General features: G+C 39.0%; 1 protein-coding gene across 1 annotated transcript in view; it reads right to left on the minus strand.

Moving 5' to 3' along the window:
• Positions 1–19,850, minus strand: part of Zpr1 (zinc finger protein Zpr1) — a 48,948-nt gene extending 29,098 nt beyond the window's left edge. Inside the window, exons 1-4 of the mRNA XM_068393564.1 lie at positions 19,726–19,850; positions 9,523–9,650; positions 6,565–6,814; positions 2,262–2,422 (exon numbers count right to left, since the gene is read on the minus strand). Coding sequence (XP_068249665.1) covers positions 2,262–2,422; positions 6,565–6,814; positions 9,523–9,624 — 513 coding nt within the window. The 5' untranslated portion in view covers positions 9,625–9,650; positions 19,726–19,850. The remainder of the gene's footprint in view (positions 1–2,261; positions 2,423–6,564; positions 6,815–9,522; positions 9,651–19,725) is intronic.
• Between the last annotated feature and the right edge of the window lie 5,431 nt (positions 19,851–25,281).

The following is a 25,281-nucleotide window of genomic DNA, read 5'->3' on the forward strand; positions in this document are numbered from 1 at the left end:
CACAATGCACCTGACAACACTCTTGACCCATTTCGGTTTAGTCAGATTATCACATCCAACACCGGTGCATCTAGGTTTTATGTCACTAATCTGTAATTGAAATATTTCAAATGCAAAAACATTACAATCTCCCTTGGAAGGGATAAGAAATCTCCCAACCCTTTCCTATAATAACCACCCAAGTATGAGATATAGGATCAACCAATTGCCCACTTATGTATGATATCATTTCAGTAAGACAGTTGATGGTTCATCCTCAACCCAATATCACATAACCTTCACGGTTACCAAACCAGCCTTCCTCAGACCCAAGGTCTTTGAGGCCAATGACAAAACTGCCACAGGAGCCTCTTCAAAAGCATTCAAGACCACACCAACAGGTGCCATTTCCTCCAGTACCTACACAAGTATTAACACAAACCAGGTCAATTACTGCAAGGGTACCATTACAAGTGGTGGTGGAAGCCGAGACTTCTCACGCCTTCCCTACTGACGAGCACCTTCCTTCATTTCAGGTTATCTTTGTTGGTCTGAATAGCACTAGGCAACCATCGAGGAAAATGCAAAGGAGTATTACCTCCATTAGAAGGTGACATTTCCTCTTCTGAGTATTACCCTGAGGTCTCCTCCCACTCTCCTGAGTTCCGAAAGACCCAGGCATGGAGGAACCTTCAAGAGAAACAGCAAACTCTGCCTACTGCATAGGAGGCTACGGTTTTCACTTGTCACAAGGGGATGATTGAGAACGATTATGACACCTACAAAAAACACAAAGATGGAGAAGATCAACAGCAGGCTATGACAAATTTGCCAAACTTCTTGCATGCTTCACAGAGACAGTCACATATCCTTACACTTCTCCATTTGGTGCTACGACTTTTCATCACATGTCATTTTATCACACGACATTTCATCACCTAACAATTAACCATGCTTCTTTTCATCATTTGACAGTTCACCCCGACAGTTAATCATTGCTAATTTCATCATAAGACAATCAGATAATCACTTTTTTCTAACTCTTGTTCATTTCAGGAAATGTTTTCACTTCCGTAAACATTTCCAAACATACGAATAATACACATTGGACGATATGTTAGACAATTGTACTTTTGGAAAAACCACTCACAGTGTTCTTCAAGGAATTTGAATACTACAAACATTAAGAAAATACAGAGAATACATAAGAAATAAAAGTGTAGAACATTCATTACTACATTAGGATATAGTGTTATTTCCCTTCCTAGGGTAAAGGTGTCTGGTATCAAATCCAGTTTCATCAGAAAAGATGATCACCAGAATGTCATCAGGGCAAGACCAAACCCCCACTATGGTGCCCAACCCCAGCAGTGGCCTCACCAGTAAACACCTCAAACTCACGATCCCGGGCTGTGATTGATCTGCTGCCATGTGAATGCTAGGCCAACACGTTACCACTGTACCAAAAATTCCCCATTTTCTGGATGAAAATGGCATTGAAGCAAGAGCAGCAGAGATGAAAAATTTGTGAACTGTAATAGGTCCAACACCCTTGGCAGTTAAAGGAAGTCAAAGTCAAAATTTATCTAGTGACCTGTTATGAAATTACCAAAAATAACCTAGTCTTCAGCATACCCTACAATGAATTAGAGAATATTAGGATGCCCTTGACCATTCACCAAACTCCATAGATTTTAAAGTTCCTGAGAAATTAAAATCTATTAATTCTTTTACATGATTCCGGTATTTAAGATCCAGAAAGATTATTAGTGTTCAGCAACCAAGTAATGATATCTGGTTTATCCTGAGCTGAAAATAGGCTTGCAGACGGGACTTTTAAAGTTGTGCCATCTATATTTTTTGAGTTATATACACAGTTAACTATGGTAATATGAATTATAGAATGAAAATTTATAATTATATTTTTGTTTAATAGTAATAGGAAAATATTTCTTTTGTGTTTTGTCTTCAAATAATATATTGTATAAAATACAACCTATTAAAATAAAAGTTGAAATCTTGCGATGATGAAATATATTGATGATGAAATGTAAAGAGATGAAATATGCTGGTGATGAAATGTCAGGTAAAGAATTGTCTAATGATAATCTGATGCATGATCAAAAGAAGACAGTTTATATTAACAGTGGAACAAATATCTTTATAAATGTCTAGTAACATAGCCACAATAAAAAAAACTTTACTTCCCTCAACAGTGATGAAAAAAATATAAAGAATACTTTAAAAGCCAAATACTATATTTGAAAATCCACTGTACTTACAATAATTGTAAAATTTGATTTGCATCCCAATAGTTCTTCTATTTTCGAAATGAATTCTTCAATTTGCTCATATATCTCAGGATGATCTAATCTCCGATTTGGCTGGTCTTGTGAGAGGCCTTCAATTGTTCGACGTAATATTCCCTCAACAGTCGTGATTTCTGAAATAGTTTTTGAATGGTGAACTTAAAAATTTCCAGTAGTTAATTGCAAAATATTTCAAACGTTCAATATAAATCAAAATCAATCGGTCTCCAATGAAATACAAACCTAAAGTTTTATACAGTTATGGAACAAATGAATTCACAGTAGAATCCACTATTTTTAAATGAAAAGCCTTGTTTTTCTCACAGAAAAACATTAATTATAAGTAGCTTTATCCACCACGAAACAATATCCAGTCCCATCCATAGTAAAACACAAATGTCTCCATTCATGTTATCTTTCTATCTACATTCCACTGTGGCCCAATCAGGAGATTAAATGAGAGCAAGGGGGGGGGGGGGGGAGACAGGATTGTCGCCTTATGATTAAAGATTGTATATGAAAAAAGAAAATTCATTCTATGAACCTTCCATGATTTTCATATTGCTTCTTCTAAAGAAGCTCAGTTTACTGATGAACAATGTATTCCTAAAAATTTCATAAAAAGTTTCCAATTTTCTTTCTTCTGTTTAATAGATACATACCACTAATAAAGTCTCAAAGGAGTATATAATACAGGAGAGGGGGTTCCAAGCCCCCTCATCCCGTCCCTTTTAGTCGCCTCTTACGACACGCAGGGATACGTTGGGCACTGTTCTAATTGTTTTTATGCCCCCGCATTTGTTTGATGTCGGCTACCCACAAAATTGGGGGAAGTGCCTTGGTATATGTATGATGTATGTACTAACAAAGTACAGAAACACACAAGTGGTTAATGCTAAGGAGCGCCAGGGGTTCTTTGGTTTCCAGTCTTAACATCGCATCGGTGATCTTCCGACATACAGTATACCCTTCCAGATTGTAATTAGTCTTTATTGAGTTTTAAGTCGACTTCCCTGATGCATTTGTTAGCATTCCTGTACAAGGGTATACTGTATACCAACATTTTTTAAATAAGCATTGTGAGGAGTACAATGCCTCTTTGTTCCTCTCAGGAAAAGTGTTTCCAGTTAAGGAGCTAATGGAATTGGTTTTTAGTTCAAAGAGAAATCCATAAGAATAGGCTAGCTGTTTATTATGGAGTTGATAGGAATATGACAAGCCAAATTCTCTCTTAACCAGGCAAGTTTTTATGGTGTCAAGCCTTAAATGTCTTATTAAGTTTCTTTGTGAATCTCAGAAGTAGAATCTCTGCTTGCAGGTGGTAAGTGTGATTTACTTGCCAGGTTGTTTACCCTAACCTGACTTGCATAGTTTGGTCCAGTGGTCATAGTGCTTCATTAGTAACGGTTCCGAATGTTCATTGCGCCATACAGTCGAGATCCTCTTGTGAAGCCTCAATTACTTTATTTACTTTAGATTCTTGGGCTACTAAACCCTAACATTCCTGCATTCTTAGTCACACTCTTAGGTATCTAAATTGCAATGCGGAAGACCAAGTTGATAGCCTGGATACTCATATCTCACTAAGGTATGTCTCTTAAATAAGCTTTTTTTCTTCATTTGTGGGTGAAATTTCATATCATAGGATTCTCTTAGCAGTTTAATGTTGGTAATGTATCCAACACAAAGCCCCTTTGCTTGTTAAGATGAGTGTTGTCACTCATCAACACTACCGAGTTACCATGAAGAAAGTGTCAAATGGAGCAATGGTAGATAAGGCACCTTCAATTCTATATAGTTGATATGGTAATTCATGTCTGCCTGTGTCCATATACCAGAAACGAACTGGGTCTGCAGAAGTATTACCAACCATTGCCGAGACACGTCGGAAAAAAAAACTCCAGAAGAGGGGCCTGCAACGGCTACCCACTCAAAAGGTTTTCCTCCCGAAGCCACCATGAGAGATCAGTCTTGACTTCTGGAGGGACTACCACCATGGAGTCTGTGTCCTTTAGCACTACTAGGATTTAATCATCCAAAAGGAACTAACTGTTCCAGAGACGTGAGATGCCCCAGAAATATTTGCTTCAGTTTCACTTTACAGGAGTTCCTTCCTAAGAAGGATGCTGAGACCTCTCTGAATAAGGGTAGCCTGTCTCCAGATTGAAACACTTTCTTTGGCCTTATCAATCTTCATGTCTCCAAGATCTTGACTAAACTCCAGAGGGTCTCAGTCGCATAGAATCTGAGATTCGGACTCTACCCATAACAGCCAGTTGTCTAGATAACACAAAATAGCGATGCCTAAGGCATGAGCCCAGGATGATACCAGGGTGAAGACGCTTGTGAACACTTGTGGGGCTGTAGACAGGCTGAATCAAAGAACTCGAAATTGGAATCTCCTTTTCCCCCAGAACAAAGTGGAGATACTTTCTTGATTTTGGATGAAACAAAATCTGAATGTACACATCCTTAAGGTCCATGGACATCAGGAAGCAGTTTCATTTGACTGCTTCTAGGACTGCTGGCAGTTTCCACTTTGAACAATGTCTAAAGAACAAAGAAGTTCCAACCTTCGTCAACTTTTCGACTGGAACAAGTTGCTGGAGAAGCCCAGAGACCTATTAACTTCCTCTACGGTATTCTTCCCCAGCATAGTTCAAAACTCATCCTGTAAAGTTTTTGGCAAACCCTCCCAAGTACAATGATGAGTTCGCTGGAGTCAAGAGTGAGAAGAGGGCAACAGTTCATGAACAGGACGCGATACCCAGATTGAAAAATCTCTACCGTCCAAGGTTCCACCCCGTAATACCACCACCTTGTCTAACGACTTCACAGGCATCCCCCACAAAGGGTGTCATGAAGGAATTGCCTTCGTTAATGTGGTTGTCTTCTACCCCAACCTCTCCTATTACATTATCCACGACGGTGAAACGAATTCGACGATTAACCTTGCCTCCTATAATGAGGATGGTCATCCTCTGGAAGAAGCCTACTATGCTACTGAGGCTGTTTAGGAGTGGAGGATTTGGACTTGGCAGCTTGGCTCGCCTTCTCCCATTTCTCTACTATCGCTGCTTGGCTTGCCTTCTCCCATTTCTCTACTATCGCTGCAACTTCTTCAGGGGGAAACCAGGTAAGGCATTGCATCAACAGGGTGTTACATAGAGCTGACAAATCCCAAGACGTCATCTGATGAACGAACTTTGTCACTACAGTATCCCGAATCTTTACGCAATTACTCCAAAGGAACATTGGTGAATCAAAAATTTTAAGGTATTGAGATGAGCTCTTCATACCATTTCTGTTTCTTTTACGAAACCATATAGTAGGAGACTATGCCCGACCAGTGGCCCAACCATGAACAAGCCTGCACAGCAGACGTAGCCACAATTTCTAAATCAAGAGATTCAGCCACAGAAGACAGTCGGCTGCTGAGCCAGTTTCTCACTGAACATCTTTGGGGTCAAAGCAGCAATGTCTGGATCAAGAGGTAACGAGTTGGGATGAGTACCTTCCACAACATAGAACTTCCACTGCTTCAACAGGACTGGAGGAATCAACCTAAACGATCTTGCAGCTTTAAGGGAGTCCTTGGACACTGAAACTTGCTTTTTTATTTCCCCAGATTGTATCCACAGTACTGTATGCTGTAAGGTGTATGAGGACAGAGGAGAATCTTTAAAGAATAGGCCGGACTATTCGATGTATGTGTAGGCAAAGGGAAAGTGAACCGTAACCAGAGAGAAGGACCCCATAACTCTCTAGCGGTAGTATCTCAACAGGTGGCTGGTGCCTTAGCCAACCTACTCCCTAGAAAATTGGCAAAGGTTTGTTTCATGTAGGAAAAAAGTATGTTTTTTTTTATTTGCAGTTTAAAATTGGCTATAAAAAGACATAACTGTATGACATGTACAGTATTATAACAGAGATTTACTTCCTACAACTACTGTACTGTAGCTTTATTTCAGAGTTCAGGTACTGCCACCCCCATGAAAATCTGACCCATACTACCAATCACAATAAAGCTAATGGAGCATTAGAGCTCCACATGGCCTTATCTGAAACTAAGCAGCCTTGTTCTTTAGAACAAAGTAAGCAAATCCTTAACCTTCTCTAACAATATTATTGCAAATTTAAATTTTAATTTGTACAGTATATTAATAGTTTAAGATTGCATATATTTTGATGGACTAGCCTTTCCATTACACTGTAATAAGAACTGTAATACATACAAAAATCTAATATGAAAGGAAAAAAAATACATCAAACTTACCTCCTTTTTCACTGTCAGCTGGGATTTCTAGTTCTACTTCTGGAACAGATATAGTGGCATGATTCGACCGAACTACCTGCACGCTTAAATCCTTCTCCTCACGAACCGTGAACTGGTAATTAACGCCAAGTTCTTGGTACTGACCCGGTTGGATACTTGTATTATGATTTCCACAATGGTCACAACTAAAGGAGGACAAAATTACCTCCCTATAATGAGGGATCTTCGTCATCAAAAGCCGTGTTTTCCCCTGAAAAAATATTTAACTTTACTCAGTACAATTATAAAATCTTATATGAAAATACGAGACTACAAGTGTCTATATTTGACAATACACAAAAATAAAAAGTTTCCTTTTTTAAAATCACACTAATGCTAATAATTAACAATAAGTTTCCTTTTTAAAAACAATCTCACTAATACTGATACTGTAATTTACAATAACCTTTAGTATGTCACAAAATGTTTACGAAAAATGCTTTTCTGGAGCAAGTACAGTATTCCCTACATACCGTTTCTTTTGCGAGCAGCTTTACTTTTTGTTTAACAAGTCTTTGAGAATGAGAATGTAAGGAATGAAGGAAGGAAATTACAGCATACAAGTCATAGTTTTGATCTAAAACTTTCTTTTAAAAACATAATCAGGTACTGTACAAACCTATAACTTAACATGCACAAACTTCATTTAATTCAATGGGGAAGGATTGATTACAAAGTCTCCATACTTTGGAAAAATGAGTCTGATATAACACAAAAGTTTAATCAACACACCAGAGGGCCATATGCATGTGGCCAGCCACATAATAACTGTATAATCAGAGGTTTGTACAATGTATATACTAATGATGCATGGGAGAAGCTAATGAGATACTCCTAAATTTGATATATTTTATCCCATTGTGTAACAGAGAACTAGATAACCCGAGAAAGGCTACATCACTTAATATGCCATTATGGTGAATAAGTAAATGTGAGAAATGAAAAGGATGATTGTTCTATCAGTTTAGAATCCTTTCCAGAACAACGAAAACTTGTCCTGCAACTACTGCAAGGCCTTTTCAAAGAGAGTAACCACCAGTAAATCGAAGAACTACCGTGAGGCCTTTTTAAAGTCTAGCCACCAGTGAATCACATTCTTTAAATAAAAATACACAAATACTGGTAAAGGTGATGACTTTGGCAACCTCTGAACAGTTCAAGTATGGGGATGCTAGAAGCATTAGATTAGGTTCATACCTAATCATTGTCTAGTAACTGGACAGTGAAGGAACTTATATCCCTAACACGTAGCTTCAGATAAGCAATGGATTTAGCATAAATTCCTCCAATCTCCCCCTTGTTAGAGGAGGATGGGGAGAGATACTTCCCCACTGATCCTGTCTGTAGAGCGAGGTTGTTTTGTTACGAAGCTTACCTGCATTATGGTCCAGTTCGGTAAATAATGGCTGCATTGCCACTCCCCTAAGGGATGGGCAAAGAAAATTAATAGTAGTTGCCAGTCACTCATTTTCATTCTTATCAATAATCATCATCTTAGATGAAATGCTTCTTGTCCTGCAAAGAAGCTAGGCTGGCTACACAACCCATTGAGAAACCACCAAAGGGCCAAGAATAATAGTACTCAAAGACTGATGGGTACACTCCGCAGACAGTGGAAAGTGAAGATCGTCTGTCATTCCCAGACTTCTGCCTTCAATATGCGCACCACTGACAAGTTTTTTCTTGACTGCTCAAGTGGAATCAATGCCCCTGACTTTTTGAGTTCTTGACCTCCTTGTTTTCAGAGTTATTCATCTTGACCTGTGCTAAGAAAGCCTCTTTAGATAGACCTTTCATGTCCTTAAAGGACAGAAAAGTGACTCATCTTGATTACTCGTGGATGCTTCTTGAAGTGAAGAGATAGAGAAGTACTTTAACCTAGTGTTGTACACTATGGGGTTCTGTCTTGGCCACAAACTTTGGCACAAAAATTACGTATACCTCCTTCCATCCTTTGGAATGTACAGTCCCGAATGAAATACCATCAAGTTCAACGATTTGCTTTGTCGATGCCAAGGCTAGCAGGAAGGCAGTCTTTAGAGTTAGATCTTTATCTAGCAAACCTTCCAAGCAATCATGGGGAACACACATAATAAACCTGAAAACAAAGGTCAGTCCTACTCCTGGGACCTGATCATGATGAAGACAAGACTGTTCAAAGCTCCTTATGAGTTTAGACAATTTCTACAAGGAGGAAAGATCCATAACCTTCAGTATGAAGACTGATAGCCTTTAACCACTGAGACTGAGAGACTTCTCTCAGTGAAGATAGTAGTATTATTATTACTGTATTACTAGCTAAGCTCCAACCCTAATTGGAAAAGTAGGATAATATAAACCCAACTAACTGAAAAGAGTCGCTCTCCTGAGTACCTATGTGGTATGTGGTCATCCCATCCCTCCAATGGACCACATACTTTGTGGATGTGAACAGGGACCAATCTGTACAAATTTGGACTTTTGCTAATGTAATCAGGCAGTGGATACAATGATGACACAGTAAGTTATGATAATGATGAGTTTATACAAAAATATAAAAATAATGAAAATACTTGTATTCTTCCATTAATATAGGCCTTGAATACAACAATCTCCCAATATAATTATTCAATCTAAAAGACAAACCAAAAGACTAAAATAACCATACGAGGTAGTATGTAGTACAGTATATCTATACTCGCTTGAGGTCAAAATTCAAACAAAGGCTGCGCCGACTTTCTGATGGGTGGGGTATACCCTCCCCCTGATAGCAACTATAACAACCTCGATGAAATCCCGCTCTTATTAAAGGGTAATGGTTTGCATTCATGTGAGATTTAACCTACATTCAGGAAAAGGATATCTTAACTCTCCAAAATTACAGAAGTCTTACATAACCAGACAAATCAAAACAGTACTTTAATGCACATATCTTCTCACCATTTCATGACATGTCAAACATAAACTGTCAATTACAGTGACATGAGGATCGTCACTTTCGGATGCCAGATCCACGTAAATTGGTTTAACAGTGTCTCCCATTCTTGATGCTTCAGATTCAACCACACCTGAAAAAAGTAATTGAAAATAAAGTATCAGTGTTCGTCATGTTATACACCTGGATAAAGTAATGAACAACAATATAAACTTGTATATAGTACAGTATAACTAAATGGTAATACATGTACTGTACCTCTAAGATTTAGATACAGTACATTTACTGTACAGTATCCATATACAGTACTTAAGTATAGTTCTAATTCTGGAGAAATGCAAAGATAAACTACTGAAACAGGGAGAAAATTATTTACCATAGTGCATAATGCATAGTGAAACTTACAAAAATGTCAAGATCCCTGATAAAGATGGTGAAATTAAAACAAAATATTATCAGAAAAACTAAAACTTCCAAGTGTTCTTTGAAATTCCAAGATCATAAAAACAAAATCAATACTAAAAGATAGTTGGTGACTCAAGTCTACTTAATCCGTAGAATGTTGAAAGCATTTGCATATACAGGTACAGTAGCTTCAAAGTTCCTGTTGGTTTATGTATTTGGCTAGAAATTAAAGTATCAAGTCTACTTAATCCGTAGAATGTTGAAAGCATTTGCATATACAGGTACAGTAGCTTCAAAGTTCCTGTTGGTTTATGTATTTGGCTAGAAATTAAAGTATCATATATGATACTGTACTTTAACTTCTAGCCAAATACATGAACCATATATTTTTCCCACTCGCTACCTTATGTTTTATGCATTTCTGACCATGATTATTAGGGGCAAACCACCAGTTCATGAGTTTTTGGACCCCCCTTATATAAAGACAATTATGGGGGGCCCCAGTGGGAAACCGGAGTTTATTGGGTGGGGAAATATCATAAATGAGCATTTGCAGCAATAATAAAGGTCAGAAATGCAAAATAAGTACAAGATAACCAGTTGGAAAAATGATATTTTGATTATAAAATAAATTTTTGAATATACTTACCCGGTGAATATATAATAGCTGTCGTCTCGGACGGCTCGACAGAAACACAAAAATTCGCGAGCGATCGCCATGAAGGTTGCGGGTGTGCCCACCAGCGCCGACTATCGGCCAGATACCGCATATACATGTAAACAGCTCCAGTTCTTCTCATTCCGCTGGGTCTCTATCGGGGAGGAAGGGAGGGCCTTTAATTTATATATTCACCGGGTAAGTATATTCAAAAATTTATTTTATAATCAAAATATCATTTTTAAATATTAAACTTAGCCGGTGAATATATAATAGCTGATTCACACCCATGGTGGTGGGTAGAGACCAGTATTAATACAATAAAGGCATATATGCTTAGAGTTTTTGACAGTTATATCATAACAAAACCCAAATAAATATAGGTACCTGGTAAGGAAGCTGACTCTGACGATTACTCTGCCTTGTTAGTCCGCTTTCTTCACGAAGCCCAGCCATCCTCTCAGAATGCTGAAAGACTCCCAGGAGCTGTTATATCCAGGGCGACAACCAATACAACAGGACCTCATCAAAACCCTTAATCTGGGCGCTCTCAAGAAACGACATTTGACCACCCGCCAAATCAAAAAGGATGCGAAAGGCTTCTTAGCCTTCCGTACAACCCAAAACAAGATTAAAAACATTTCAAGAGAAGATTAAAAGGATATTGGAATTAAGGGAATGTAGTGGTAGAACCCTCACCCACTACTGCACTCGCTGCAACGAATGAACCCAGTGTGTAGCAGTCCTCATAAAGAGTCTGGACGTCTTTTAAGTAAAATGAAGCGAACACCGACTTGCTCCTCCAAAAGGTCGCGTCCATAATACTTCGCAGAGATCTGTTTTGCTTAAAGGCCACGGAAGTTGCTATCGCTCTTACTTCGTGCGTCTTGACCTTAAGCAAGCAACGATCTTTTTCACTCAAGTGAGAATGAGCCTCTCGGATTAAAAATCTAATGAAATACAATAAAGCATTTTTAGACATAGGCAATGAGGGCTTCTTAACTGAGCACCACAAGGCCTCAGATCCACCTCGTAAGGATTTGGTACGAGCTAAATAAAACTTAAGAGCTCTAACTGGGCACAGTACTCTTTCAAGCTCTTTGCTTACGATCTCTGATAGGCAAGGTATATCAAACGACTTAGGCCAAGGACGAGAAGGCAGTTCATTTTTGGCCAAGAAACCAAGCTGAAGCGAACATGTGGCTTTATCTGTAGAAAAGCCAATGTTTTTACTAAAGGCATGGATCTCACTGACCCTTTTAGCCGAAGCCAAGCACACTAAGAAAAGCGTCTTGAGGGTGAGATCCTTCAGGGAGGCTGAATGCAATGGCTCAAACCTGTCGGACATTAGGAACCTTAGGACCACGTCTAAGTTCCATCCAGGAGTTGCCATACGACGCTCCTTAGAGGTCTCGAAGGACTTAAGGAGATCTTGGAGATCTTTATTATTGGACAGATCTAAGCCTCTATGTCTGAACACAGAAGCCAACATGCTCCTGTAGCCCTTAATAGTGGGAGCTGAGAGGGAGCGAACATTTCTCAGATGCAGGAGAAAGTCTGCAATTTGGGCTACAGAGGTACTGGAAGAGGAAATGGATGATGACTTGCACCAGTCTCTAAAGACTTCCCACTTCGACTGGTAGACCTTGATGGTAGAAGCTCTCCTAGCTCTCGCAATCGCTCTGGCTGCCTCCTTCGAAAAACCTCGAGCTCTTGAGAGTCTTTCGATAGTCTGAAGGCAGTCAGACGAAGCGCGGGGAGGCTTTGATGAAGACTCCTTACGTGGGGCTGCCGTAAGAGATCCATCCTTAAAGGAAGACTCCTTGGAACGTCTACCAGCCATTGAAGTACCTCTGTGAACCACTCTCTCGTGGGCCAGAGGGGAGCAACCAACGTCAACCTTGTCCCTTCGTGAGAGGCGAACTTCTGCAGTACCTTGTTGATGATCTTGAACGGTGGGAATGCGTACACGTCCAGGTAAGACCAGTCCAGTAGAAACGCATCTATGTGGGCCGCCTCTGGATCTGGGACTGGAGAGCAATAGGTCGGGAGCCTTTTGGTCAACAAGGTGGCAAAGAGGTCTATGGTGGGTTGACCCCAAGTCACCCAAAGACTCTTGCACACATCCTTGTGGAGGGTCCATTCTGTGGGGATCACCTGACCTCTCCGACTGAGACAGTCCGCCAAGACGTTCAAGTCCCCCTGGATGAATCTTGTCAACAGGGAGATGCCTCGATTTCTTGACCAGATGAGGAGGTCCCTTGCGATGACGAACAGTGTGTGGGAGTGAGTGCCTCCTTGTTTGGAGATGTACGCCAAGGCTGTGGTGTTGTCCGAATTGACCTCTACCACTTTGTTTCGAAGAATGCTCTCGAAACTCGTCAAGGCCAAGTGAACCGCTAACAGCTCCTTGCAGTTGATGTGCATGCTCTTCTGCTCCGACGTCCAAAGACCCGAACATTCCAGACCGTCCAGAGTCGCTCCCCAACCCAAATCCGACGCGTCTGAGAACAACACGTGGTTTGGGTTCTTGACCGCCAGGGACAGACCCTCTCGCAGACTTATGTTGCTGTCCCACTAGTTCAGGCACGTTTTTACTGGCTCGGAGATTGGGATTGACACAGCTTCCAAAGTCTTCCTCTTGTTCCAGTGTGAGTCTAGATGGAACTGGAGAGGGCGAAGGTGAAGTCTCCCTAGTGATACAAATTGCTCCAAGGATGACAGAGTCCCTAAGAGGCTCATCCAACTTCTCACTGAGCAACGGTCTTTTTTCAGCATGAGGCGGGCTTTGAGCAGGGCTTGCTCTATCCTGGTGGCAGACGGAAAAGCCCGAAAAACTAGACTGCGAATCTCCATCCCCAAATAGAGAATCGTCTGGGAGGGATTCAGTTGAGACTTTTCTAAGTTCACCAACAGTCCCAACTCCTTTGCCAGACCCAACGTCCATTGAAGGTCCTGCAGACAGCGATGGTGGGACGATGCTCTGAGAAGCCAGTCGTCCAGGTACAGGGAGGCTCGAATTCCCGATAAATGAAGGAATTTTGCCACATTCCTCATGAGCCTCGTAAACACGAGAGGAGCAGGGCTGAGGCCAAAGCACAGTGCTCGGAACTGGTACACCACATTCCTGTAAACAAACCTCAGATACGGTTGAGAATCTGGGTGAATAGGAATGTGGAAGCACGCATCCTGCAGGTCGAGAGAGACCATCCAGTCTCCCTCTCTGACCGCTGCTAGGACGGACTTCGTGGTCTCCATCGTAAATTTTGTTTTTAAAACAAAAACGTTGAGCGCACTGACGTCCAGCACTGGCCTCCAACCCCATGTATGCTTTGGTACTAGGAAGAGACGGTTGATTGAAGGTCCGAGACTTTCACCACCGCTCCCTTCTCTAGCAACAGAGACACCTGCTGATGTAGAGCTTGTCTCCTTGACTCCTCTCGATACCTGGGAGAGAGGTCTAAAGGAACTGTTACTAGAGGAGGTCTGCGTACAAAAGGTATTTTGTACCCCTCCTTGAGCAACAACACAGACTCTTGGTCTGCACCCCTCTTCTCCCAGGCCTGCCAGAAGTTGTTCAGTCTGGCCCCTACCGCTGTCTGAGGATGTGGGCAGTCAGACTCTGCCACGGGAGGACTTGGATCCTCTCCTCTTGCCTCTTTTACCGTCGGCACGAGCGCCTCCCCTGCTGGGGGCTCTGCCACGAAAGGGCGGGATAAACCTAGTCGCTGGGGTATCGATCTTGGGCCTCACGACATAAGACGATGAAGGAGCACTCTTGCGAGCTGAAGTAGCCATCAGGTCGTGTGTATCCTTCTGCACCAGCGAAGCCGCAATGTCCTTGATCAGCTGTTGAGGAAACAAGGCAGCTGATAAGGGGGCAAAGAGAAGCTCCGACCTTTGACAGGGAGTTACTCCTGCCGAAAGGAACGAGCAAAGAGTCTCCCTCTTTTTCAGGACTCCAGCTGTAAAGGTAGCGGCGAATGAATGATGAATGAATGATTTAAAGTTTTCAGGCATCCTTTAAATCATTCATTCGCCGTTACCTTTACAGCTGGAGTCCTGAGCTCATTGGAGCCATCACGGATGGCTTTGTCCATGCAAGACATAATAAGCACGGAAACATCCTGGTCAGCCGACGAGATCTTCCTGCTTAATGCTCCTAGAGATCAATCTAAAAAGTTAAAAACTTCGAAGGCCCTGTAAACCCCTTTAAGGAGATGGTCAAGGTCCGAGGAGGACCAACAAACTTTAGAGCGTCTCATGGCCAGGCGACGGGGAGAGTCTACGAGGCTTGAGAAGTCTCCCTGGGCAGAGGCAGGGACTCCCAAGCCGAGAACTTCTCCCGTGTCATACCAGACGCTCGCTCTAGAAGCTAGTTTAAAAGGAGGGAAAGCAAAGGCCGTCTTCCCCAAACTCCTCCTGGTAACCAACCAGTCGCCTAGCAAACGTAAAGCCCTCTTAGAAGAGCGAGAGAGCGCTAGCTTAGTAAAAGAAGGCTTCGAAGTAGCTAGGCCTAGGGCAAACTCTGAAGGAGGCGAACGAGGAGCAGAAGTTATAAAATGATCTGGGAAAAGATCCTTAAAAATCATCATGATTTTCTTAAAGTCCATAAGGGGTTGAGCAGCTTTAGGCTCTTCTCCATCTGATAAAACACCCAAAGGAATATCAGTAGGCGGAGGATCAGCAACATCCTCATCTGAAGGAACCTCGTCCGACAATTGTCGAGTCTCAAGAAAAGGAGAGACCTGCCGCGGTGGCAATGCTTGACAGGCAAAGTCTACAAGCAAAGGAGCAGCAGTAGCAGTCAAGGAAGCGACGTCATGTCGCTGCTGAAAGGACTGACCAGCAACAACAACAGGAGTTGATGGACGCTCGACGTCAAGTCGAGACTGCCTTGACTGCCTAGACTGAGCAGTCAAAACAACCATTGACTGCGGTGCTTGACGCTCAACGTCAAAACGAGGCAACTGAGCTGGTTGGCGAACGTCCTGAACGTCAACACGAGACTGCGGCAGCGGCTGAACGTCAACACGAGGCTGCGGCAGTGGCTGAAAGTCAACACGGGACTGCAGCGAGTAAGGATCCAAGTCACGTGACTGACGTGACAAACTACCGACATCACGTTTCATAACGTCAAAAGGACGAGTAAAGTCTCGTTTGGGCGGCTGACGGCCAGAGTCTCGATCAGCGTAACGGCGAGGATCATCGTGAACCTGCTCAACGGTATACTCCTCCATAAGGGAGGCAAGCTTAGTCTGCATATCCTGCAGGACAACCCATTTAGGATCAACGGGAGTCGGGACGGGCCGAGACGATGGTAACGTCTGTGTCTGCAAAACATTGCCTTTACTGAGACTCTCGGAGCCCGTGTTACGCTTACGTTTAATCGGCGAACAGTCTTCCGACGACTGCAAAGGGTCAGAGCTGTTCCAATGGCTACAGCCAGGACGCTGGACCTGTCCTGAAGGGACTGACTTCCACTTCAAGGGTCTAGAAACCTTGCGACAAGGTTTCTTTTGCGAGAAGCATTCGGAAGACGAGGAGAAAACAGCCTCGCTCGTCTTATGGTAGGGGCGATCTTGGCGAGACACGCCCGATACCAAAGAGGGAACGTCTGTACGTTGGTTAAAGCCTCTCGTCCCCTTAAGTCCTACGACATTACTTCTCCCTGGTGCAGGGGAGCCTGAAAGAGGTCTCGGACTAGGGGACCGACAAGCACAAACAGACGAACCCTCGGTCGCAACACTAACAACACTTTGCGCACTTATCACTTTATCCCCACGATTTTCTGATTTGGCATTCTGACACTTCAATAATTTCACATCCGACATGAGTTGATTACGGTCCGATGCTAAGGACTCAACTCTCTCGCCCAAAGCTTGAATGGCAAGCAACATATCCCGCATGGAAGGTTCATGAGTGCTAGTAGAGGGTTCAGGAACAACTACTACAGGGGAAGGAGAATATTTACGAGAATATTTATCAAACTCTAGCCAGTCGAATTCCGACAAGACCACGCACTCATCACACCGATCTCCTAATTGGCAGGTTTTACCCCGGCAATTAGAACACACGGTATGTGGTCGAGAGAGGCCTTGGGAAGACGTTTGTTACAATCCCTAGCATTACATTTGCGAAATTTAGGTCCAGGGATAGGAGAAGGGTCAGCCATATTGAACAGTCAAAGAAAATCCAAAACAAATCCAAAGTAATCAACAATAAACACTATCCAAAAAAGGGTTCAAGAGTTTTATTTGAAGAGAAAAACACCTGTCACTGCGAAAGCTCAAAACAACCAAAAAGAAGTACTTCACCAAAAATGACGAAAACTCCAGGTCAACAGCGAGCGGAATCAACTTGTCGACAAGACCGACAGAGAAGAACTGGAGCTGTTTACATGTATATGCGGTATCTGGCCGACAGTCGGCGCTGGTGGGCACACCCGCAACCTTCATGGCGATCGCTCGCGAGTTTTTGTGTTTCTGTCGAGCCGTCCGAGACGTCAGCTATTATATATTCACCGGCTAAGTTTAATATGTAAAAATACATGGTTCATGTAAGTGGCTGATAACAGGCCAAAACGTGATTACTTATCACTTTTGAGATTTGTAATAGGGTAAAGAAGCTAACAAACCCACCTAACCTAACCTAGTAGTTCCCAGGTCACAGCCTCTAGCCGCGAGGCAAGATCCCCGGATCCCCCTTCCCAGGTCACAACCCTTAGAAGGGGGCAAGCCCCCGGACCCCCCTTCCCAGGTTACAACCGCTAGCCAGACCCCCCTTCCCAGGTCACAAAAAGAAGTAAATCACAAAAAAATCCTTACATTATGATAACGTAAATCAGAAATAAATCCTCACCAACATTTTTTTTCTTTGTCTTGGCAATCTTTATAGAAGCTTTGCAGTAGAAATGTGCTGGTGTTCCCGAAAAATTTAAGTCAGAATCGGACCTTCGAGGCATTACTTCGATTATTTTCTTTTAATTTCGCATGAGTAACAATAGCTTTACACTGAACGGAGAGCATTTTCATCATAATTAATTGCCGACATAGGTGAAATTACACTAAATTTTGAAATAGATAGATGTACTTCCCTTAAGTTCCCTTTTGGAGACATCTTTATGTGATGGTGGTTAAGTTAAGTTGAAACTGAAAGGGAAGGTGGAAAACAAATGGTTGTTGTAGAACATTTAGGAACTTATGAAGAAGTACTTGTAAGCTGTTAACTGGTTATAAAAACAAACGGACATATACGTCTTTGGGGGTGTATGTATGATAGCGGCCCCCTGTATGTAATATTATGTGTAACTTACAATACGGCAGTGTAAGGGGGATCGCATGGGGGCGGTAGCCCAGCTGATAGGTAAGTAAGTAAGGACACGGCTTGTAGGTTAGGTTAGGGGGGAAAGTTTAGGTTAGTTGATTTCCCATTTTAATCAACGCGTGAGGAACTGGCTGCTGATATGCAATGGCTCCTGTCATTGTAAATGCACAGAAAGCTCTCTAAACCGATCGGAATCAAGCCTGGGTAGTAAGTCCCCTTTAGTCTCTCAGATGTAATCGATGGACTTGAGTGAAAAACATATTTCCCATTTTAATAGACCAATACGTAAGCTATTATGCCCCAGCCCCTATTAAACATATAGAGAAAAATACCAAGCTAGCCAGCACTCATCCATTTCTTATAGTGAATTCCAGTTTTGCTAGTACTTAAAGTATATCTATATATATACATATATATACCTATATATATATATATATATATATATATATATATATATATATATATATATATATATATATATATATATATATATATATATATATATATATATATATATATATATATATATATATACAGTATATATATATATATATATATATATATATATATATATATATATATATATATATATATTATATATATATATATATATATATATATATATATATATATATATATATATATATATATATATATATATATATATATATATATATATACAGTATTTATATATGTATATATATATATATATATATATATATATATATATATATATATATATATATATACAGTATTTATATATATATATATATATATATATATATATATATATATATATATACATATATATATATATATATATATATGAAATAGGGGTATATGTATGATAGCGGCTACCTGTATGTATTATTATGGCTAATTTAGAAAACAGCAGTGTAAGGGGGGGTCGCAGGGGGGCATCAGTATGTAGGTAAGGACACGGCTTGTAGGTTAGGTTAGGGGGGAAAGTTTAGGTTAGTGGATGTCCATTTCTAATCAACGCATGAGGAACTGGCCGCTGATACAGTATACAAAGGCTCCTATGAAATATCCCGCTTTTACCGAAAAAAAATCTGGTCGCATTATTCTATACAAGCAGCAGGCCTAGTAACCCGACAATCTACACATACGCCACCTAACTTAAGTTTCTCCAACTAACCTAACGCAGGAGCCATATCCTTACCAACTTACAGAGCAAAATATAAACTGGAAAGAAATTATTTTCACACATCAAGGCCTGCCTGAACAGACTCTTAATGTCTGATGGAAGGCGAGAAATAAACCCCTAAAAGTAAAAGTAAAGTAAGTACCTATTTACCCACGAGGGAGATATGCCCAGACTTCGATAAGCCCTTAGACTGCCATTTCCTTAGCTTACCCAAAGACTAACTCTTAGCACGGTGTTTGATTCCAAACTAGCTTCAATCCTTATAAGGTAACACTAAATTTTATTTCTTAAATAGCAAAACTATCTTCATAATATAGTACTTCAGACCAATATAAACATTTACCAGATAAATACGCTTGTCCCAACGACGGACACTCCATATTCCGGCAGCCATAGATCGCCCTTTGTCAATAATATATAGTAGCCTAGCATAAAAATTGGCATATATTAACCTTTTAAATCCTTATACATCAAATAACGTCCAAGTGGCACATTAAAGTAACATAAAAAGACTATTGTACCCTGAAATGTGCTCACCTTACGCAACTTCGAGGACACAGATCTATCGTATTTATTTGTCTACGGTAGCAAATTACAATAATTACAATGAATACAGAGAATACAAGCAATTTATAACACCAGCATATTTACCACTTGATGACAATATGCAATATACTGTATAATGTCCTTCGAGAAATTTCTGACGAAAGAGAATTCCGGATCGTGCTAATCAGCTGGCCGCAATACAACACAATCTGCTAATGCAGGGTTGCCATGCGTACGATAATTATCATACATGTACGATTATTTTGGGTCCGGTACGATATATACCTTGGGTATATACAATGTATGTGTGTGGGTTTAATTAAACAATTATACTAAAATACCTTGAAATAAGCTATATATGTTACTCCTTAATAATCTTGTTCAAAGTGTGTACGATAATTTAAGTTGAAAAAGCGATAATTTTAAGGTTCATGTATGATAATCCAGTGGAAATAATCTGGTAACCCTGGCTAATGTTCCAGATATTGATAACCACTACAACAACAATAAAACTGTGCTGAGCAGTTATTTCGTAGAGAAATACATCTTTAAATCATTATTATTTTACATTAAATTCACTTTTTTCCTGAATATCAATATAATGCAAATTATATATAAACTATATGTTATATAAATTATGTATTTTACTCTTTTTTTTTAATATTAACCTGACGTGAAATTGAGATGCAATACTAAAATGTGGGAACCCGTTAGAAGGTGGTATTGAAGGATTCCATGAACTGAAAAATAACAAAACATTATTATTATTATTATTATTATTATTATTATTATTATTATTATTATTATTATTATTATTATTATTATTATTATTGTTGTTGTTGTTGTTATTATTACTATTATTATTATTATTATTATTATTATTATTATTATTATTATTATTATTATTATTATTATTATTATTATTATTATTAGCTAAGCGAGAACCCTAGTTGGAAATGCAGGATGATATTAGCCCAAGGTCTCCAACAGGAAAAAAAGATAGTCCAGTGAGGAAAAGAAATAACGAAATATATAAACTATAACTGAGAAATAATGAACAATTGAAATGAAATATTTTAAAAGCACTTATAGCATTCAAATTTATCTTTCATATAAATGCTAGAAACAAAAACTTCAGAAAAACAAGAGGATGAGAAATAACATACAATAGTGTCCAGAGTGTAGCCTACCCTCAAGCAAGAGCACTCTACTCCAAGAAAAGCAGGATGCTATAAGCCCAAGAGCTCCAACAGGAAAATATAGTCCAGTGAGGAAAGGAAATGAGGAAATATAAAAACTACAACTGAGAAATAATGAACAATTAAAATAAAATATTTTAACAGCAATAATAACATTAAAATAAAATATTTTAACAGCAATGATAACATTAAAATAAAATATTTTAACAGCAATAATAACATTAAAATAAAATATTTTAACAGCAATAATAACATTAAAATAAAATATTTTAACAGCAATAATAACATTAAAATAGATCTTTCATATATAAACTATTATAACTTCAAAAACAATAGGATGAGAAATAAGATAGAATAGTGACCCTGGGTGCAACCTATCTTCAATCAATTGCACTCTACCACGAGAAGACTATGGTACAGAGGCTAGGGCAATATCCAAGACTAGAGAACAATGGTTTGATTTTGGAGTGTCCTTCTTATAGAAGAGCTGCTTATCATATATAAGAGATTTTTTTTAGCCTCACCAAGAGTAAAATAGCCACTTAACAATTACTATGCAGTAGTAAGATAGAGAGTATGAGGAATATTAAAGATTAAAGGGTATCGGGTTTAATGAGTGCTATAAAGACAGCCAGGAAATAGACATGGAAATAAGACAGACGAAGAATCGAGATATAAAATGGAGTATTCTAATAATATGGATTGCCCGGAGGACATAGAAGGGATAGAAAATACAAGCAAAATTAAATCCAAAAAAAAAAAAAAGGTCGAAGTAGAGGATGAAGATGTGTTAAAAGGAGTTTTTAACGGCCATTTTAGGATTCTTGTTATATCAAGAGGAAAATTAAAATGGGGATAAAGAGCTAGAGTTAATGAATAATAAAAAGATACAATTGTATGGCGTTGATAAATGTAAAGGAATGTAGGCTTATACCTTGGAGAGATGCAACCAAATGAGCAACATAGAGTTAGTGATGGTTAAATGACGTGATGTATTGGAACTTCAAAGAAATGGAAATAAATGAAGAAGAATATGAGAAAGTGGACACATCAGAACACAGAACACAATCTAGTCCAGATAGAAGTAAGCATAAAACGAAAGAGAGAGAGAGAGAGAGAGAGAGAGAGAGAGAGAGAGAGAGAGAGAGAGAGAGAGAGAGAGAGAGAGAGAGAGAGAGAGAGAGACAGACAGAGACAGAGAAGGAAGTATATATTACAAAAGCCAAGAAGAAAGTGTGTGTGTGTGTGTGTATGTGTGTGTGTGTGTGTGTGTGTGTGTGTGTGTGTGTGTGTGTGTGTGTAATTAAAGGGAACAGAAAAATGAAGAAGAAATAAAATCATATGATAAATATAGGGTGAAATTATCAAACGAAGAAGAAGACCACACACACACACACACACACACACACACACACACACACACACACACACACACATATATATATATATATATATATATATATATATATATATATATATATATGTGTATATATATATATGTATATATATATATATATATATATATATATATATATATATATATATATATATATATATATATATATATTCTAGGGGAAAGTATCTACAGAATACACGAAGATAAAAAGAAAGAGGTATAGAATAATGAAGAAAGATTAAAATACATAGAGGAATGAAAGGAAATAGAAAAGGAAGACAATGCATTAGGTCAGATATTTCATAGAGAAATAAGAGAGTACATGGATATGATAGTTCCAATAAAAAATAAATACAACATAAAGGGAAAAATCCAAAATAAGTCAGTATCTTTTATGAAGAGTATTCTAAGAGAGATGAAAACTAAAAAGGCAGTTAGATCCAATCGACTAAAACCTGAACTATATAAAACGTTAATAAAAGAAAGTAAATATTTATAGATAATTAATAAAGACCTACAAAATGAAACGAAGGAGAAGAGCAAGCATGAAAAGTGGAAAATTAAAAAAAAAAAAAAAAAAAAAAAAAGAAGATTAAGATGAGTAAAAACCCCCATTTAAGATCTAAGACGACTAGGTCTAACAACTATACCATACAAAATATGGCTGTTTATGAAAGACATAATAGAAGACCATCCAAATAAAGACATGAAAATGAAGGGTTTTCCAAAAGAGTGGAGAGTAGAAGATAACATTTTCATTTCACAATATGTTGAAGAAATTTACAATAGACAAGAAAGCATAATAGTAATTTATGTAGACTTTACAAAGGCATATGACTCAATAAAGAGAGAAAAAAAATGACAGAGATCATGAAAGAATACAGAATACACCCATATGAATTATTATTATTATTATTATTATTATTATTATTATTATTATTATTATTATTATTATTATTATTATTATTATTATTATTATTATTATGTAAGTTACAACCCTAGTTGGAAACAGGAAAGCCCAAGGTCTCCAACAGGGAAATTGTAACCCAGTGAGGAAAGGAATAAATAAACTACAAGAAAAGCAATGAAAAATGAAGCTAAGATATTTCAAGAACAATAATAACCTTAAAACATAACTTTCATATACAAACTATGAAAATAGACTTGTGTCAGCCTGTTCACATGAATTATATGTTGAAGAAAAGTGTGGAAGAAATGGAAGAAAGTGGAAGTAATGGTAAATGAAAAAGACTAAGAGATTGAATAAAGATATGGATATGAACGCTAGAACTTTCATGAGAGACTAAGGAAATGATTGGAGAAGTAATGGTAAAAAGGTTAAAGGTGTCTGGTTTCAGTTCTAGTTCTATCAGAATAGATACTCACCAGAACGTCAGCCGGGCAAAACCCAACCCCACACTGTGGTGCCCAACCACAGCAGTGGCCTCCCCCGTAAACAGCTGAAATTAGATTAGAATATGCACTAGAACAAGATCAAGTATTTAAAGAAATGGTTTATGATAAACCAGAGCTAAAGCTAACTGTTTAAGGTTAAATAATAGAAAAAAATAAAACACGAAGGGGAAGTGTAGAGTGTGAGTTGTGCGGAGGAGATATAGAATACCTTGCCCATTTTATACTTTGCTATCAGGGCCTCAGCGAAAGGAGAAGGAAAATAAAAGAATTATGGCAGCCATATGAAGAGGAAAGGAGAAAAATAACATGAAAGGTTATATTTAAAGAAAGTGTTTGGAAAGACTATCTGATAGAGGGGAGGAAAATAAGAGTAGTAGTAGTAGTAGTAGTAGGAGGAGGAGGAGGAGGAGGAGGAGGAGGAGGAGGAGGGAGAGAGAGAGAGAGAGAGGAGAGAGAGAGAGAGAGAGAGAGAGAGAGAGAGAGAGAGAGAGAGAGACTTGATAACTTCAGTTTAGCAGTGTGCTTTTTTTAACTCTATTGAAACCAGTCGCCTAGCTTGCTAATTGTGGTATGTGGTATTCTTTTGGTATAAAACCCTTGTAGTTCCTTTAGAATAAACAGACAGAGATCTTTGAAGTTGACATCATCATCATCATCTCCACCTACGCCTATTGACTCAAAGGGCCTCGGTTAGATTTCGCCAGTCGTATCTATCTTGAGCTTTTGATTCAATACTTCTCTACTCATCGTCTCCTACTTCACGCTTCATAGTCCTCAGCCAAGTAGGCCTGGGTCTTCCAATTCTTCTAATACCTTGTGGAGCCCAGTTACTGTTTGGTGGTCTAATCTCTCTTGGGGAGTGCGAAGATGCCCAAACCATCTCCATCTACCCCTCATCATGATCTCATCCACATATGGCACTCGAGTAATCTTTCTTATAGTTTCATGAAACTATAAGTTGTCATCACTGATAATGATAAAAAAATAAGTATCTGGAATTACAATGAGACGTTCAAAGTTTTGATAGTGTAAATTCATAGCTTCTTTTATTCAATCTAATAAAAGTACAATTTAAGCAATATATAAACTGAAAAAGCAACTCTTTTTTTTTTATCGTTGGCTCAAACGTAATTTTAAAATTGGGTTTTCTTACAAAGACCTTTCTGAATGTGAAAATTCCATATAATCAAAAGGAAATATACATATTTTCATTCATAGCTACTCTATGATAAAGACGAATATATCTGTAATAATACTTCTCGCACTCCCCAAGGGAGATTAGTTCACCAAACATTTAACTGGGCCTCACAAGGCACGAGAAGAGTTGGAAGTCCTAGGCCTACACGGCTGAGAACTATGGAACGTGAAGTGGGAGATGATGAGTGGAGAAGTATTGAATCAAAAGCTCAGGATAGAGACGACTGGAGAAACCTAACCGAGGCCCATTGCGTCAATAGACGAAAAAGATGATGATAATGATAATGATGATATACAGTATATGAAATTTTGCCAAATTTCTGAAGAGGAAGAGAAATAAGATAGAATAGTGTGCCCGAGTTTACCCTCAAGTAAGAGAACTCCAACCCAAGACAGAGAAATATATGCATGATTATATATATATATATATATATATATATATATATAAATATA

The sequence above is a fragment of the Palaemon carinicauda genome, chromosome 1 (assembly GCF_036898095.1).
Source record: "Palaemon carinicauda isolate YSFRI2023 chromosome 1, ASM3689809v2, whole genome shotgun sequence".
In the NCBI taxonomy this organism is placed as follows: domain Eukaryota; kingdom Metazoa; phylum Arthropoda; class Malacostraca; order Decapoda; family Palaemonidae; genus Palaemon; species Palaemon carinicauda.